This window comes from Mobula hypostoma, chromosome 6 (genome assembly GCF_963921235.1).
Source record: "Mobula hypostoma chromosome 6, sMobHyp1.1, whole genome shotgun sequence".
Lineage (NCBI taxonomy): Eukaryota > Metazoa > Chordata > Chondrichthyes > Myliobatiformes > Myliobatidae > Mobula > Mobula hypostoma.
In genome coordinates this window covers 45,640,278-45,656,317 of record NC_086102.1, presented here as the reverse complement: position 1 = coordinate 45,656,317, position 16,040 = coordinate 45,640,278, and the positions used below count along the sequence as shown (strand labels likewise).

General features: G+C 41.2%; 1 protein-coding gene across 2 annotated transcripts in view; it reads left to right on the top strand.

The window, feature by feature from the left end:
* LOC134348003 (solute carrier family 22 member 15-like) overlaps positions 1-15,140 on the top strand; it is an 86,389-nt gene extending 71,249 nt beyond the window's left edge. Inside the window, exons 11-12 of one of the 2 annotated variants that reach the window (XM_063050735.1) lie at positions 10,407-10,583; positions 15,004-15,140. In XM_063050735.1, the coding sequence (XP_062906805.1) occupies positions 10,407-10,583; positions 15,004-15,087 (261 nt within the window). In that variant the 3' untranslated portion in view covers positions 15,088-15,140. Of the gene's footprint in view, positions 1-455; positions 520-10,406; positions 10,584-15,003 lie in introns of those variants that run through there. The other variant, XM_063050736.1, reaches the window with a different exon arrangement.
* The last annotated feature ends 900 nt before the right edge of the window (positions 15,141-16,040 follow it).

Here is a 16,040-nt window from a genome sequence, read left to right as displayed (position 1 = left end):
TAGTGCAGATATTTTAGAAGTCATTAGTTTTCATGAACAAAAGAAAATCTGTAGTTGCTGGAAATCCAAGCAACAGATGCAAAATGCCTGAGGAACTCAGCAGGTCAGGCAGCATCAATGGAAGAGAGTGAACAGTCGATGTTTCGGGCCGAGACCTTCCTGATAAAGGGTTTCAGCCTGAAACGTCAACTGTTTATTCTTTTCTATAGATGCTGCCTGGCCTGCTGAGTTCCTCCAGCATTTTGTGTGTGTTAATTTGTTTTCTCAAATTTATTTATTTATATACTTCTATGGTCAAAGGTACTGAGGGTTCTGCACTAAATCCAGATTAGTTAACCTTGAATGGTGTACCAAGTTATAATGCCTTCCTGGCCCTGAGAAAACATTTTACAAGTTTCATTCTGATTTGGAAGAATTCTTTTCATTCATATTTGCATCTGACATTTTAACTCTAGGTACCTCTGTGAAGGATCTAACAATTGATGATGTACAATGTAAAGACAAGTTGATATTTTAGAGGTGAGCTTGTATAAAAAGTAGACTAAACCTGTATTTCTTTTAGAACTTTTATGAATAGGAGAAGGTCTCATTGAAATTTTAATTCTTAAAGGGTTCAGTAAGCCAAATACAGGAAGAATGAATCATTATCTTGGGTGAGAAGTGTGGAACAATAAGTCAGTGTCAAAATAAACTACAGGCAATTTGGGAATAAAATGAGAAATTTCTTCACAGTTGTGAATCAGAGGAGGCTTGAGCACTGAGTTCATTCAACACAAAGATCGATGCATGTCAGTGTTAAGAATATCAAGGTTTGTGAGGATAGGGCAGGGAAATACTGAAGATCAGCCATAATTCTGAATGGGGTAAGGACCTGTGGGACCAAATTGCCTGCTCATTCTCCCAATTATTTCTTCCTCAAGAACACATAAAAACAATTAATTCAACATTTACTTCTTGTGTACATTCCAAACATCATCGGACAGAAACGAAATAGATTAAATATATTTCTCAATATACTCCATGCTCTTTAACCTGTTGTTTTGCTGCTGATAAGATGCCTTTGGTCTAGTTGCTCAGCTGCCTGCTGTACTGTTGCAGAACTACATAAACAACCTCTAGAAAATGTTAAATGAATCTGAAATCAAAGCCTGTCATCTGTAACACATCAACCATTGTGGCCAGCTTTGAACATTGCTATTGCTTGTTGCTTTGAACATAGAACAGTACAGGCTCTTTGGTCCATGATGTTGTGCTGACCTTGTAACCTACTCCAATATCAATCTAACACTTCTGTTCCACATGGCCCTCCATTGCACTTTTATCCATGTACCTGTCTAAGAGTCTCTTAAATGTCCCTGCTTCTACCACCACACCTGACAGGGTGTTCCAAGCACCCTCCACTCTTTTTAATAATAAAAAAAATACCTTCCTCCTAACATCATCGCTTTTACTTGAATCACTTTAAATCCTCCTTTGCACCAAACGGAGGTAAAAAAAAAAGCCTAAGCTTGCTCAATATTTCTTATAAGACGTGCACGTAATCCAGGCAGCATCCTGGAAAATCCCGTCTGCACTGTCTAAAGCTTCCAACATCAGTTGCTCCCTCTCTAACCTATCACTCTAGTTTCCATCCCCCTGCTAAACTAATTTAAACCCTCCCCAACTAGGAAATCTGCCCACAAGGATATTGGTCCCCATCAGGTTCAGGTGTAACCCATCCCTTTTGTTCAAGTCATACCTTCCACAGAAGAGACCCCAGTGACCTACAAATCTGAAACCCTACACCAATTCTTCAGCCACAAATTCAATGGCATTTCATAATTCTTGCCCTTACTTTACCACTGATAAATTATAGGTTAATGAATTGATTGCATCAATTGATTGAAAATGGGTCCAAAATAGCTTATTTACTTCAGCCACATTATTTCTCTCTTCACTTTGTGTCACTGAATAATTATACTAGACATGACAACACTGGTAAGGCATGTAAATACATCTGAAAAAATGTAGCTGGGATGTAAAATTCAATACCTAAAGCCAATAGTCTTTCATTTTAGAAGTTAAGGTTGTTGCTGGAATAACATTTTCAATATGCTTGTGTCGCCTCCTGGTAAGCCTCAGGCTCGCTCAGCTCACTGTCGTCTAGGGAGAGCAGCCTTCGGCCCCGCCAGACTGGGTAATCAAGTTTGTGTGGATGCTGTGTGATGTACCCCACCCCGCCAAATAACAGACGATACACCATATGCGATTAAATGATTACAATTTATAGATATTACTGGAACTATGTAATTAATAGAGATAAAATATAAAAGGAAAGTAAAAGGTGCCAAACTTATCAAAGTTCAACCACTTCGTGCACAACAGTTGGAGCTCAATTAATGGAGTCTTCTTTCTACCATTCGATCCATTCCAACCACCTCGACCTGCCGCCTGGGACCAACCACGGTGGTTGACCAGACGCTCCATACAAGTCTGTCTTTGTCTCCTCTCCTTGCCAAAGACCCTGGACCTCGGACTCCTGCTCAGGGTCGGTCCTGCCGCCCAGGGTCACAGCATTGCATCTCCTCTCTCTGTCCCCATCGCGCCTCTGCTCCAAAGCCCGTGAAACAATAGCTTACAGACACACAAGAAAGAATAACATCTATCCCAATTGGTTCATTCCCTCGCTTATCTATAATATAACCCAAACAAGCAGAGAAAGAGAGAGAAAGAGAAAGAGAGAGAGAGAACTCCTTACATAGCAGTTATTTCAGAAAAGCCATATTAATTATATTATAACAAAGAAGCCATTTTGTTAGCCTTCGCAGTAACATAAAAGAAGAAACCCCTTACCCTTGTGTTGCTGTAAATACAAATGCTGTAAAGATCATTGGCATCTGGCCAACTGGTCACGGAAATGGTCTGATTATCATCCAAGTAGTGCCAAATATTGGCACATTCTTGAAATATTGATCAGAAGCACAAATTAAACTAAAAAAAATATTGAATTCATGTTATATTGCAAGCTAAGTTAACTTGCTTGTTGAAAATCAAAGCACTTATCAGAAATCTAATTAAACTCTCCTGCATTCATATACTGCAGGAGTGTTCAGCTGAGGAAGAGTAGTGACTGAGACGTTAGCATATGCATCAGCCAAAAGTTAAGATAATGGGGTTGTGTTACTTGGCTTGCATCAATCCAAGGTGTGAGTAATGGGTTTAAACAAGTTCAAGAAAGCTTGCAGACTGCACTGATAGTATCACTTGGTTCTATCAATAGTTGGGTGCCTGGTTCTCTGTCATGTTATTTTTTGAGAATATTTGTGATAATTATAGTTTTTCCCAGCAAAAACATTTGAACCTTCTCAGAGGTGTCTTATCATTTACAATGTACTTCCGCTGTAAATATGTACCTCAAAGGAACCATTTGTCTACCGAAAGTATTGAAGTAAACAATGTCATTGTAATTATTGAAATTGTATTGAATCACCTGCTGTTCATAGTCATAGTCATACTTTATTGATCCCGAGGGAAATTGGCTTTCGTTACAGTTGCACCATAAGTAATTAAATAGTAATAAAACCATAAATAATTAAATAATAATATGTAAATTATGAAATAAGTCCAGGACCAGCCTATTGGCTCAGGGTGTCTGACCCTCCAAGGGAGGAGTTGTAAGGTTTGATGGCCACAGGCAGGAATGACTTCCTATGATGCTCAGTGTTGCATCTCGGTGGAATGAGTCTCTGGCTGAATGTACTCCTGTGCCCACCCAGTACATTATGTAGTGGATGGGAGACATTGTCCAAGATGGCATGCAACTTAGACAGCATCCTCTTTTCAGACACCACCGTGAGAGAGTCCAGTTCTATCCCCACAACATCACTGGCCTTTGATCTTAAGGGTATAAAAATGTGATGTACTTTTAGGTTTGTCAGCCTCTACCAAGAGTGTCTCTGGAAGAATGACTCTTTGCTATAAAGGCTTTCATATCCACAACACTGGTGTCTCTTGGTGACTTCGATCAGTCACAATGTTATATTTGTTTTCCATCTCAAAAAAAAGCAAGTGTAAGAGGATCTCGGAGACACCTATCTAGTTATTGGGTTTATTAGCCTTATGGAAATATGGTCTCAAATTGGGAGGTGTGGATTTGAATCCCATTTCTAGTACTTGAGTGAGAGAAAGAGGAGGAGACTGTTAAGTCTATTAAGTATATAACAGTGATTTTACCCAGAAGTTACCCAATCGTATTCCAATCCACTTACTGCAGGTGTTTAGGACAGCAGTAAAGGCCCTCTGTTTTTGCCTGTCCTTGGCTGCACGCAGATCTAGAAGGGTTCTTCATTGGTGTTTCCTTAACATTTTGTTTGACCAGACAGGGTTGATAACCCTGAGCTGAATCCCCAAACCGGGAGGACTGTTAAGCCACTCTTACTCTGGCCTCTACCCTTAGACTTGTTTGGCATACATGACTCTACTAAGAGTCAAAGCACAAGGCCCGGACTCCCAGTCAATATAGCTCTCCGGGTCACTGAGGCACACAAGCTTCCAAACCCACCAACAAGGTTGTGGTTCTCTTGGAAGATTCCAATCCACAGTTCACTTTTATTATTCTGATCCTTCAAGTAATTATGTTCTGAATCAGTGGCTGAGCAGATTAAAATCTGACAGTTCTCAGTACAAGAACAATTTTCTAACCTACTGTTTAAATCTGTTCCTGATCACATTTCATCAGCAGTTATATGAATTTAAAGAAATAATTGACTTGAATCATCTTTGCAGGATAATGAGCAAGGGTGGTATTTAATTACTTAATGGTTAACCCATAAAGGTCAAACAGTTGCTATGAAGATTTATAGCTTTTTAGCAGGGGAAATGTTTCATTCTTACAGCAATAGATAGAGTGATGATTCTGTATCAAATTTTACTAGTTACATGTTTGACATAATTTCATGTGCTTTATTTTCTATAAGAGTTTGTGGAAATGACTTAAGAGCTGGAAATTATCTTTTGCGTGTAACTGCTATGCACTCAACCAGTTCTGAACTGGGCAAGTTTGACTGAGTTTTCAATAAGATCCATTGAAGCTTTGTATGAAAGACCAGATTTCAGTTGATTCAATAGAACTTCTTGAGTATTTTCCATCTTGAGTGACACTAACCAGTAAGATTATCTGCTGTGTCTGTCATCTTAAGATTGGTAACCACAGGAAGGTCTAAGTGAGGTGGAAAAGTTGAGACTGCTGCTGGTTTGTGCTTTATTTCAATAGCATGAAGCCTGTTGTGCTGCTTGCTCTAAGTATATTAATTATTAATAATTTTTAAGAAAAAGTACAGTGAATTCCAGTTAATTGGGACTAATACATTTTGGCCCAATTAGGTAGCTGCCCCATTTGGCTGGTTTCATGGAAATAATTTTTAAGAAGGAAAGTTACCATTTAACAGAGTAATAATTTATGCATTTAAATGAAGTACAGAACAAATTAGAGCACTGCCAATATTACTACAATATTGGTGGTTTTTTAACATTCGTTCTGTATTTCACTTAAAACGGTATATTGGTTCCTATTAGTTATCGATAGAGGAATTCATACAGTGTCCGCTGCCGTATTCTTTTGATTGACTGCAAATGAACCAAGCCAGTGCAGACACATAGTGCAGATCATGGACTGCCTTCATTGCTTCCCTGTGTAAAGTAGAGTAAAAAAAAATCACTGTCTTTTAATGCGATATTAGTCAGCCCAAATGAATACATAACACAAGCATACGCAACTGATGCTATTTAAAAACTGTTTGTTCTAAGGACACTACACCGTCCTAAGACGGTGTGGTGTCTAGTGGCAACACGAGTGCATGCAACTGACACTAGTTACATCCTCCAAATCTTTATTTTCATTGTAACATTCAAATTAATTGTCGATACCTTCAAATTTTTCGTAGTTTGCTATTTAGTTGAAGTAGTGAAATTGTTTCAATTTCACTTGCAGCCATTTCTGGCATTTCCAATCCTGAATGCTTGAAACTGCAGTGAGCAAAACAATTTTAAATTGTCTTCCTGCTTATATCTTGCCAACTATCTGTGACAAAATCCAAACACGAGGAAATCTGCAGATGCTGGAAATTCAAGCAATACACACAAAAGTTGCTGGTGAACGCAGCAGGCCAGGCAGCATCTCTAGGAAGAGGTGCAGTCAATGTTTTGGGCCAGGACCCTTCGTCAGGACTAACTGAAGGAAGAGTGAGTAAGGGATTTGAAAGTTGGAGGGGGAGGGGGAGATCCAGAATGATAGGAGAAGACAGGAGGGGGAGGGATGGAGCCAAGAGCTGGACAGGTGATTGGCAAAGGGGATATAAGAGGATCATGGGACAGGAGGTCCGGGGAGAAAGACAAGTGGGGGGAACCAGAGGATGGGCAAGGGGTATAGTCAGAGGGATAGAGGGAGAAAAAGGAGAGAGAGAGAAAGAATGTGTGTATATAAATAAATAACAGATTGGGTACAAGGGGGAGGTGGGGCATTAGCAGAAGTTTGAGAAGTCACTGTTCATGCCAGCAGGTTGGAGGCTACCCAGACAGAATATAAGGTGTTGTTCCTCCAACCTGAGTGTGGCTTCATCTTTACAGTAGAGGAGGTCGTGGATAGACATATCAGAATGGGAATGGGACGTGGAATTAAAATGTGTGGCCACTGGGAGATCCTGCTTTCTCTGGCAGACAGAGCGTAGGTGTTTAGCAAAACAATCTCCCAGTCTGCATTGGGTCTTGCCAATATATAGAAGGCTGCATCGGGAGGACCGGACGCAGTATATCACCCCAGCCGACTCACAGGTAAAGTGTCGCCTCACCTGGAAGGACTGTCTGGGGCCCTGAATGGTGGTAAGGGAGGAAGGGTTAGGGCATGTGTAGCACTTGTTCCGCTTACAAGGATAAGTGCCAGGAGGGAGATCGGTGGGGAGGGATGGGGGGGAATGAATGGACAAGGGAGTCACGTAGGGAGAGATCCCTGTGGAAAGTGGGGGGGGGGAGGGAAAGATGTGCTTAGTGGTGGGATCCTGTTGGAGGTGGCGGAAGTTACGGAGAATTATATGTTGAACCCGGAGGCTGGTGAGGACAAGGGGAAACCTATTCCTAGTGGGGTGGCAGGAGCATGGAGTGAGAGAGATGGTCACAGAGGATGAGAAATGTGATACAGAAATTAGACGGAGAATTGAGATTGCAAGGCAAAACGCTCTGGAGCCTGAGTGAGGTGCTGTGTCGCAAGAGGTTGGACTTTGGGCTATGTTGTAGAATTTGGAAATGCTATGTCTGGAGCAGTCTGTTGTATGGATTCGAATCGTGGACCTTATGCAAGGAAGCACGACGACGACTGGTGTTTAAGGAGAATGCAGAAAATTAGATGGGTGAGGAAGGTCAGTAATATGGAAGTGTTGAAGAGAGTGAGAAGGGAAAAGGAGTTGCTGAAGACTGTGCAGAAAAGGAAGCTGGAATATGCCGGGCACTTGTTAAGAGGTGGACTGCAGAAATTGTTATTGCAAGGGGTGATTGAAGGAAAGAGGGAAAGAGGAAGGCAGCGAACCACTTGGTATGATAATGTGAGGCAATGGACTGTGTTGAGTTATGCTGAGGCCAGAAAAAGAGCGCAAGATCGAAGAAGGTGGATTGGGGTTGACTGACTGACTGAGTGTCCTCACAGACAGCGGCTGTGAGGACACCTGTACTGTAAAGCGTTGTGCTAACCTGTCCCAATGAAGAATCATAGTGTCCTAAATAAGCAAAGGGAATCCTAGCTGTTTTGTCAATTTTTCTTCTTTCAGTTGTCCCAAATAAGCGACTGCCCCGAATAACTGATGGCCTAATTAACCAGAATCCACTGTTTTTATAGTCTTGAAAATATTCATTATATTGGATTCTAAAAGCAGTAAGATCTAAGTTGTAATAGAAATTATAGTGCAGAAGCTTTTTGATGCAACTGATCTAGGGAAGTGTTTATACATGACAGGAGTGTTCTCCTTAGCTATCAACTATAGTTCAAGTTTTTCTATTCTTTCTGTACTGAAGCAATATGCTATACGTCTCTTTGGTATACAATCAATGATTCCTGAGGTTATGCATTCCATATGTTTGTCATCTTTGGTTCATTAAGATATCACTAAGTTTACTACTAATACTTGACAGTAACTTTTGTTTAACATTAAACATGACAATTTTTGGAAGGATGTCAAAGGGGTTGGGTATGTAGGAGCACACCAAGCAAAGACCTTGTGTCCAGTCATGAGTTTTGTAAATTGAAGAGTGTGAGGGGATCCAGGAGTACCCCTAGTAACTGTTTGAAGAGAGACAGAGAGAGACATTTATCATTGATGGTTTGTTTGGAAAGGAGAGAGAGACAGAGGTATTTATCACCGATATGTTGCTTTTGGAAAAGAGAGAGAGAGAGAGAGACGAAGATTAACAGTGGACTGTCACTTTAAGGCATTGGAAGTAACTTTGGATTTTTACTGAGTCTGGAGTTGGAGACAGCACCGAGCAGCTCGAAGGTTGCTATGGTGACCGAAGGCAGTGTTAATTAATGGACACTCGATGTTATGATTTTCAGCAGGTTGTTGATATTACTTCCAAGGACAGGTTGCCTGCTTGTGCACTTCTTCGCAGACAAAGGAAGGAGAGACTCTTTGAATGACAGGTGATGCTCAGCACAGAGAAATAAATAGGAGGTCAGATGATACAGACCTCAGGACACATGATCTGGACACTGAATGAACATTGTTGTGCCCGCAGAGAAAGTGGGTTTCGGCGGATCGATCAGGCGGATTGATCCAAATTGCTGTTCCAGTTTGACGGAGAAGGGGTTGACCGGTGGGGAGTTGTCTATGTGTCCACCCTCGCCTGGATGATAGCTCCACCACAGAAGACCGGTCCCCCTGGTTAAAGTCACAGTCGGTGACTTGTAAAGGATTTTGGAGGACGACAAGAAGATCAGCAGCATCAGCTCACCTGAAGACTCAACTCACTCACTCTCTCTCTCTCTCTCTCTCTCTCTCTCTATCACTATTCAACTAAATACCATGAACTGAACTGAACTGAACTTTACTCAACATCGTAAGACTGTATCTTTTTACCCCTAGACTTAAAGAAGCTTGGTTTTTTCATACATATATATATTCCACACTTACTTTTATATATAATCATTTCTAACCTGTTTGATCTATTTACATTTATATTACTGTATTATTAGTAGTTTATAGCAATACGAGACTCCAAAGTGTTTTCCATCTCTGCTGGTTCTTTATTCCCGTCACGAGGTATGTGACAGGAGATACATAAAATTCTGAGTTACAAAATGTATGAATTGTTTTGTGGAAGTTGGGTTTTTTTGTAAACAATAACTTACTGAGAAACAATTTGCAAAAGGTTAGTTAATTATGTACAACACTTAAGATAAATAATAAATGTGGCTTAAAGGCTTGGTTTCATGAATTTAAAACTTTCCTTGAATAGATACAGGAGAACCATATAGTTAAATATGTTACATTCTAGAATATGAATTTCTTGATATGCAAGAAGAAATTATCACTGAATACAATGCTGTATCTTAACCTGGATTTAACACTGACGTATTTTCTTGAATCTTAATTTTACTTGCACTGAAAACTAGGTTCTTTGGAATTTTTTTCAACATTTCTTTCCTTGGTTTCTCTGCCTTTTAGCAATTGCCTTTTTTAAGTTCTGAAAGCTGAGTAATTATCCTGTGTGATGAATTGTCGACCATAAAAGTCCAGTTTGGTTTGCTCAGTTGGATGTTCTATCTGATCAAAATGCTCCTTTGGGAAAGATCAGCTATTGTGAGGTATCGGCACCTCTAGACACAGGGGACAATGTACTTGTTAGGACAGGAGAACAGGGTAAATTACTGCCACCTTCCTGTTTTTCTCCTTCCTACTGATTTTTTTTAAAATGAATATCCTGGAAAAGGTTTAGGGGTTGTGGTGTAAAGTTAATCCAAGTAGTTTGATGAAACGCAGACTGCCACAGAATTTCCTGTAATAACTTGAAAATAACTTCTAGCTGAGTATACTGCTAAACTATAAAGCTCAATGTCAGAATGGCCTGTAGTTCAAGGCCGTCCCACAACTTTAAAATGGGAATTACTATGCAACTGCAGACAATGGGGCAAGTCTCCCGGGTGCTGATAGAATAATCTCTCATGGGACGGCTGCCCACAGCAGAGACTGAGGCTACGATTTTTTTTCTCACGGTTCACTAGAGGCATTGGTGAATGGGTAAAGAGGAGAGGGTGCTATTGTGCTTTCAGTAGGGCTGCTTTATGTAATACCCAGTGTTATTTATATCTTTGACCTGGTGTTATTTATATCTTTGACCTGGTGTTTCTTGGCCCTTCATTAATTTTTTTCTGTACTCGTTCACAGAAAGCCATTCAGTCGTCACTGCATTTTGTGGTGTTTGGAATCTCCGGAGTGTTAGCAGGAATTCTTAGTTTGCTTCTGCCAGAAACGCTGAATAAACCAGTTCCAGAGAAGATCTCTGACCTTTATGGCATGGTACAGCACGAAGATGGAGGAACGGCTGTTTCCCATCAGTCGCAGGTAAATGGAATAGTGTGCTACCTATATGATGTCTTCCAGGATAGCGCTAATCTGTTCAGTTCATCTCAGACAAATCTGAGCGTAATTCCACTTGGTGTCTGAAATCTCACCATACAAAACCCCAAATGTGAAGAAACTCTTTGCTGCACCAGTAACAAATGTCATTGTTTTCAACTAAAAGTATTTGGTGTAAACTTAAATTTTACAATTAGAATATTTTTGTTATTTGCCATTAGTCTTATTTCTGATGGCATTAGTTATAGGGGAGGGATTTCAACAGGGATCAATACTTCTGAGCAGCCTGAAAGATTCTGTAGTTGTTTGTCCCAGACCCTGCTAGTTAGCTACAGTTTCAGATTGAGCTAGTACAAATCAACTAATCTTCAGATTCAACCTCAGTGTGTACTTCTCTTAAACTGAGCTGCTCTGGGACACATGACTATCTGGTAATTATGTTGTGTAGTGACTAACAGGAAGTGATAGATAGATACCTTATTGATCCCAAAGGAAGTTACAGAGTCACAGTAGCATTACAAGTGTACAGATATACAAATATTACAAGAGAAGTAAGAAAGAATTAAAAAAGTAAGTTGCCTCAAACAGTCTAACAGGAGGGGGTCATCACTTCCCCGGCTATAGTTTGACTCATTATAGAGCCTAATGGCCAAGGGTAAGAATGACCTCATGTAACGCTCTTTGGAGCAGTCTATTACTAAACATACTCCTCTTTTTAGCAAAGGTGGCATGCAGAGGGTGAGGAACATTGTCCAGAATTGCCAGGATTTTCTGTGCGGTCCTTTGTTCTACCGCAGCCTCCAGTGTGTCCAGTTTGACTGCTATAACAGAGCCAGCCTTTCTAATCAGTTTATTGAGCCTGCTGGCATCACCCATGTTGATGCCATTGCCCTAGCACACCACCGCGTAGAAGATTATACTGGTGACAACAGACCAGAAGAGCATGTGAAGGAGAGGTCTGCTTACTCCAAGTGACCTCAGTCTCCTCAGGAAGAGGTCTCTGGCCCTTCTTGTACATAGCCTCTGTGTTGGTGCTCCACTCAGGTCGGTTGTCCAGGTGCACCCCCCCAGTTATTTGTAGGTCCTCAACACATCCATGTCCTCGTCATCAATAGTAACAGGAAACAGTGCGGGCTCAAGTCTTCCTAAAGTCCATCACCATCTCCTTTGTCTTACTGATGCCGAGCTGCAGATGATTCAACTTGCACCATTTTGACAAAATCTTCCACCAGGGCCCTGTATTAATCCTCACGTCCTCCCTTTATACACCCAACAATTGCTGAGTCATCAGAGAATTTCTGCAGATGACATAACTCAGTGTTGTATCTAAAGTCCAAGGTAGACAGGGTAAACAGGATGGGAGGCAATACAGTCCCCTGTGGCGCCCCAGTGTTGCTTATAGCCATGTCTGACACACAGCTCTGAAGCTGCACGAACTGTGGTCTGCCAGTCAGGGAGTCCATTATCCAGGATGCAATGGAAGTGCCAACCTGCATTGAACAGAGCTTTTCCCTCAGTAATGAAGGCTGTATGGTATTGAAGGCTCTTGAGAAATCACAAACATGATCCTCACAATGCTGCCCTGCTTATCTAAATGGGAGTAGGCTCTGTTAAGCAGGTAGATGACAGCATTGTCGACTCCTGGTCTCCTGGTAGGCAAACTGCAGGGGCTGATCTGACCAGGGGTCAGGGGTGAGCCAGGACCAGCCTTTCTAGGGTCTTCGTGATGTATGAGGTCAGGGTCACTGGATGGTAGTCATGCAAGACTTTCTGTTGGCCCTTCTTGGGTACGGGGACAACACATCATGTTCTCCTTCACGCTCCTTCAGGACATTGGGGTTCACATAATGTTTTGCTGTATCTCAGTTTCCCCAGAGCCCTTCTCACTTGCTCAGTTGTGAAAATTATGGCTAGATGACAAATTATGGATTATAGTTAACACAAAGAAATATAATTTTGCTGCATGCGGATTTACCAAGCAGCTGCCTGGATTAGAGAGCATGTTCTATAAGGGTAGGTTGAGTGTGCTTGGTCTCTTCTCTGCAGTGAAAGAGGATGAGAGGTGACTTGACAGAGGTATAAAAGATGATAAAAGGCAGAGATCGAGTGGATAGCTAGAGATCTTTTTTCCCCTGAAGTGGAAATAGATAATACGAGGGGACATAATTTTAAAGTGATTGGAGGAAAGTTTAGGCAGTAAGTCAGATTTTTTACAGTGGTGGCTCCATGGCACACACTCTTAGATCGGCACATGGATGACAGAAAAATGGAAGGCTATTTAAGAATTAAAAGCTGCATTGATCTAGAGTAGATTAGAAGGTCAGCTTGACATGATGGGCTGAAGGGCCTGTATGCACTGCAGTGTTCTATGGCTTGTCGGGGACAACTGAAGCTTTACCCACCTGGCCATGTTTCAGCATTTTGGACTCAATACAGACGATTGCTTCCCCTTGCCTGATCAGTATTAGTTATTTCTGCTCATCTCTCAGTGCTTCTTTTCTCCATTTGCACAGGCTTGTTACTCGCAGCACCATCACCCACAAACTACCCCTCTAATCTGAGATACTATAACCCTGGCCTCACCATATTACAAACACTTCCTCTCTCTGACCCATAAATACCTCCCTCTCCTTCTCTGCAACTTCAAACCAACTCATTTTCCTCTCAGTCAGATTCCTGACAAAGCACCTCGAGCCTCGAATTTCAACTCTATCTCTCTTTCCGCAGATGCTGTCTGTCCCGTTTCTGGGACACAATGGCTTGGACTCAAATTCCTGTGGAGACCAACGTCACAGCAAAAATGCTTTTGAATAGAGGAGCTACCTTTGTCAGGGAACGGGGTTTTGATCTGCAAAAGTAGAATGTGGATATATTTCAAAGTTCCTTTCAATGGAAATGTTTTGGAAATGGTTTAGAAAAGGTTTACCAGGTTGCTACTGGGGTTAGCTATAACAAGAGGTTAGATAAATTGGAATTGTTTTTTCTGGAGTGAAAAAACTTGATATATGTTTATAAAATTGAGAGGCATAGATCGTCAGAATCTTTTTGTTCAGGTTAGAATTGTTGAAGACTGGATGGCAGAGTGTTAGGCTAAAAGAGAGAAGGCTTAAAGGGGATGTGCAGAACATTCCCTTTACAGGGTTGGTTGTGGAAGTGGATACAATAGTCCAATTCAGGAGGTTTTTAAATGGTTTCATGGATATGAAGGGAATGGAGTGACGTGCACCATGTGCAGGCAGACATGATTAGTTTCACATTGTATTCTGAACAGCCTGTTGCCGTGCTTTACTGGTCTGTGTTCTGTGTTGTCAAATGTCAGCTGGATATTTGAGACTCTCTGCTTACTGCCATCTCAGACGATGGCTTTCTCTGCTATCACTAATCACTGCATCCATAGTTCATCTCAATGCGAGCCTCAGTACTGCAGAATTCAGTCCATTGTCAACATACAAATACAGCAGCATTAGTCCAACATATCAGGGCATTTGTTCCCAAGCTCAGTAGAAAATATGGACATTTCAGCCTGAATTTCCATATTTTCTACCAATCTTAAAACCAAACGCCCTGGATTAAAGTACATGTCTTTGGTCAAGTGACTACAGATAAAATGCAAAAGGTGCCGCTGGCTATAACTACAGGGCTGTGTTGGTTGGCCCATTGTTGATGTTTGAGGGGATATTTTGTGTCTGTTGATTTTCTTGATTGGAGCAATTTGTTGCTCTGATACCCCGGCAACAGCCCACTGCTGCGTCTACTAATTCCAGTCATCCAAGGAGCAAAGTATGGTCTGGGTGTGTTAGATGGGACTCAACAGAAAACCAGGCTGGCGTGGCTTAGATGGGCCAAAGGGCCTAATTGGGTGCTATAGTATATATGACTATAAGACTGTAATTTTTTCTAATAACTGTTCCTTTCATTGGTTACCATATTGAGTAATTCGTACATTTGCTGACTAGTAAGACAAAGTTGCTAAAAATGGGACTTGGTCATTACCTGGGGGTGGCCTGTGACTGAGATTGTCTGTTTCTGGAGCCTGATGGTGAGCAGACAAAGGATGTTGCCCACCCACTGGTAATCGGGCTTCAGTCCTGTGAATGTTGACCTTGGCCACATGAGCTGCACAGAATAAGGTATAGATCAAGTGACCAAGAGTCCGAGGTGACTGGACACCAAGCTCAGCTGAATGGACGTTGATGCTTACAAATAGATGGATGCATACAGTACAAGTGTCACCAAGCAAAAGCACCCTTGCTCACTCTCACACGTGGGCTCAGGCAGAGGAACTCTTTCTCGACTGCTTCTCCCACTTCTCAATACTCTCGAACCACCTCCTGGCCCCATTCCCAGCCCCCTGCTCTGTTTTATCTCTTTTCCATGTAACTGCAATTTATATTTTTACTTTCAGGCAAGCGTTGTGGATCATGCAGAAAACATCAGTAGTGAGAGTGAGAAAGATTTTGATGCCGATGAAGAAACAGCATTGATTTAATAACATGAAGAATATTCTACAGTTTAATGAGAATGCAAAAGCTGTAAGCAGCACTTTACTTTTACAGTTTACTGGTGTTCATATACACCCATCTATTTATTGAAACGTATCATGTTAGTTGGGATATTATTGTGTTCACAATGTTTACAGGATTTAGCCAAGCAATACAAGTGAATTTGGCAGCAGGACCTGGCTTGTGTTAGTGGGGTCATTCTACAAACAGGCATTTTCTAGGTGGCATTTTTACATTTATTGATATCCAACTTCTTCTGCATTCCAACTTACAATGGTAGGGCTTACTGTATATCTGACCCAGAAGGTAGATGGTTCTACCACAAATTCAAGCTGAGTTCATAAGTAGAACTGGCCTGTGGAGCATTTGTGGGTGGAGAACACCCTTTTCTAGCTTTATGGTGTCAGGTTTACAAAAGCAGCAGTAGGAAACAAGTAAGGTGACCTTCCAATAAAAGTCCTCTACATTCGAGCTATCGGGCTGTCCTGTCTCACAGGTTGCCATGCTTTAAAGTAGTACATTTCTAAGTGGAAATACTTAATGTCTGAGATGCTATACAAGATTTTAATTAAACTTTTCATTTCTGTTTTGAGAAGTTATCCAAGTTGATTACTGGAAAATAAAAACTGGAGTGTTTTATATATATATTTTTTTTGCTGGAAATGTATATGTAGCCATTTTACTTATTTTCTGAAGATAATGATGGTTTTTCAGCACGGGGGAGGAAAAACAAATTTGGTACTAAAAATGGGACATATTCTACTTCTGTCAACTGCTTCAAGAATACAGAAATTTTGGTAGTCAATTTTGGTTCTCCAATGCCCCAAGCAATGATTCCCCACCACCACAGTATTCTAAAAGCAGTTTATAATTTAATTTCATGCCAACTCACACTGGATTGTTAGTGCTACAGGTTCAAATCTATTGAAGAATTGGTTAA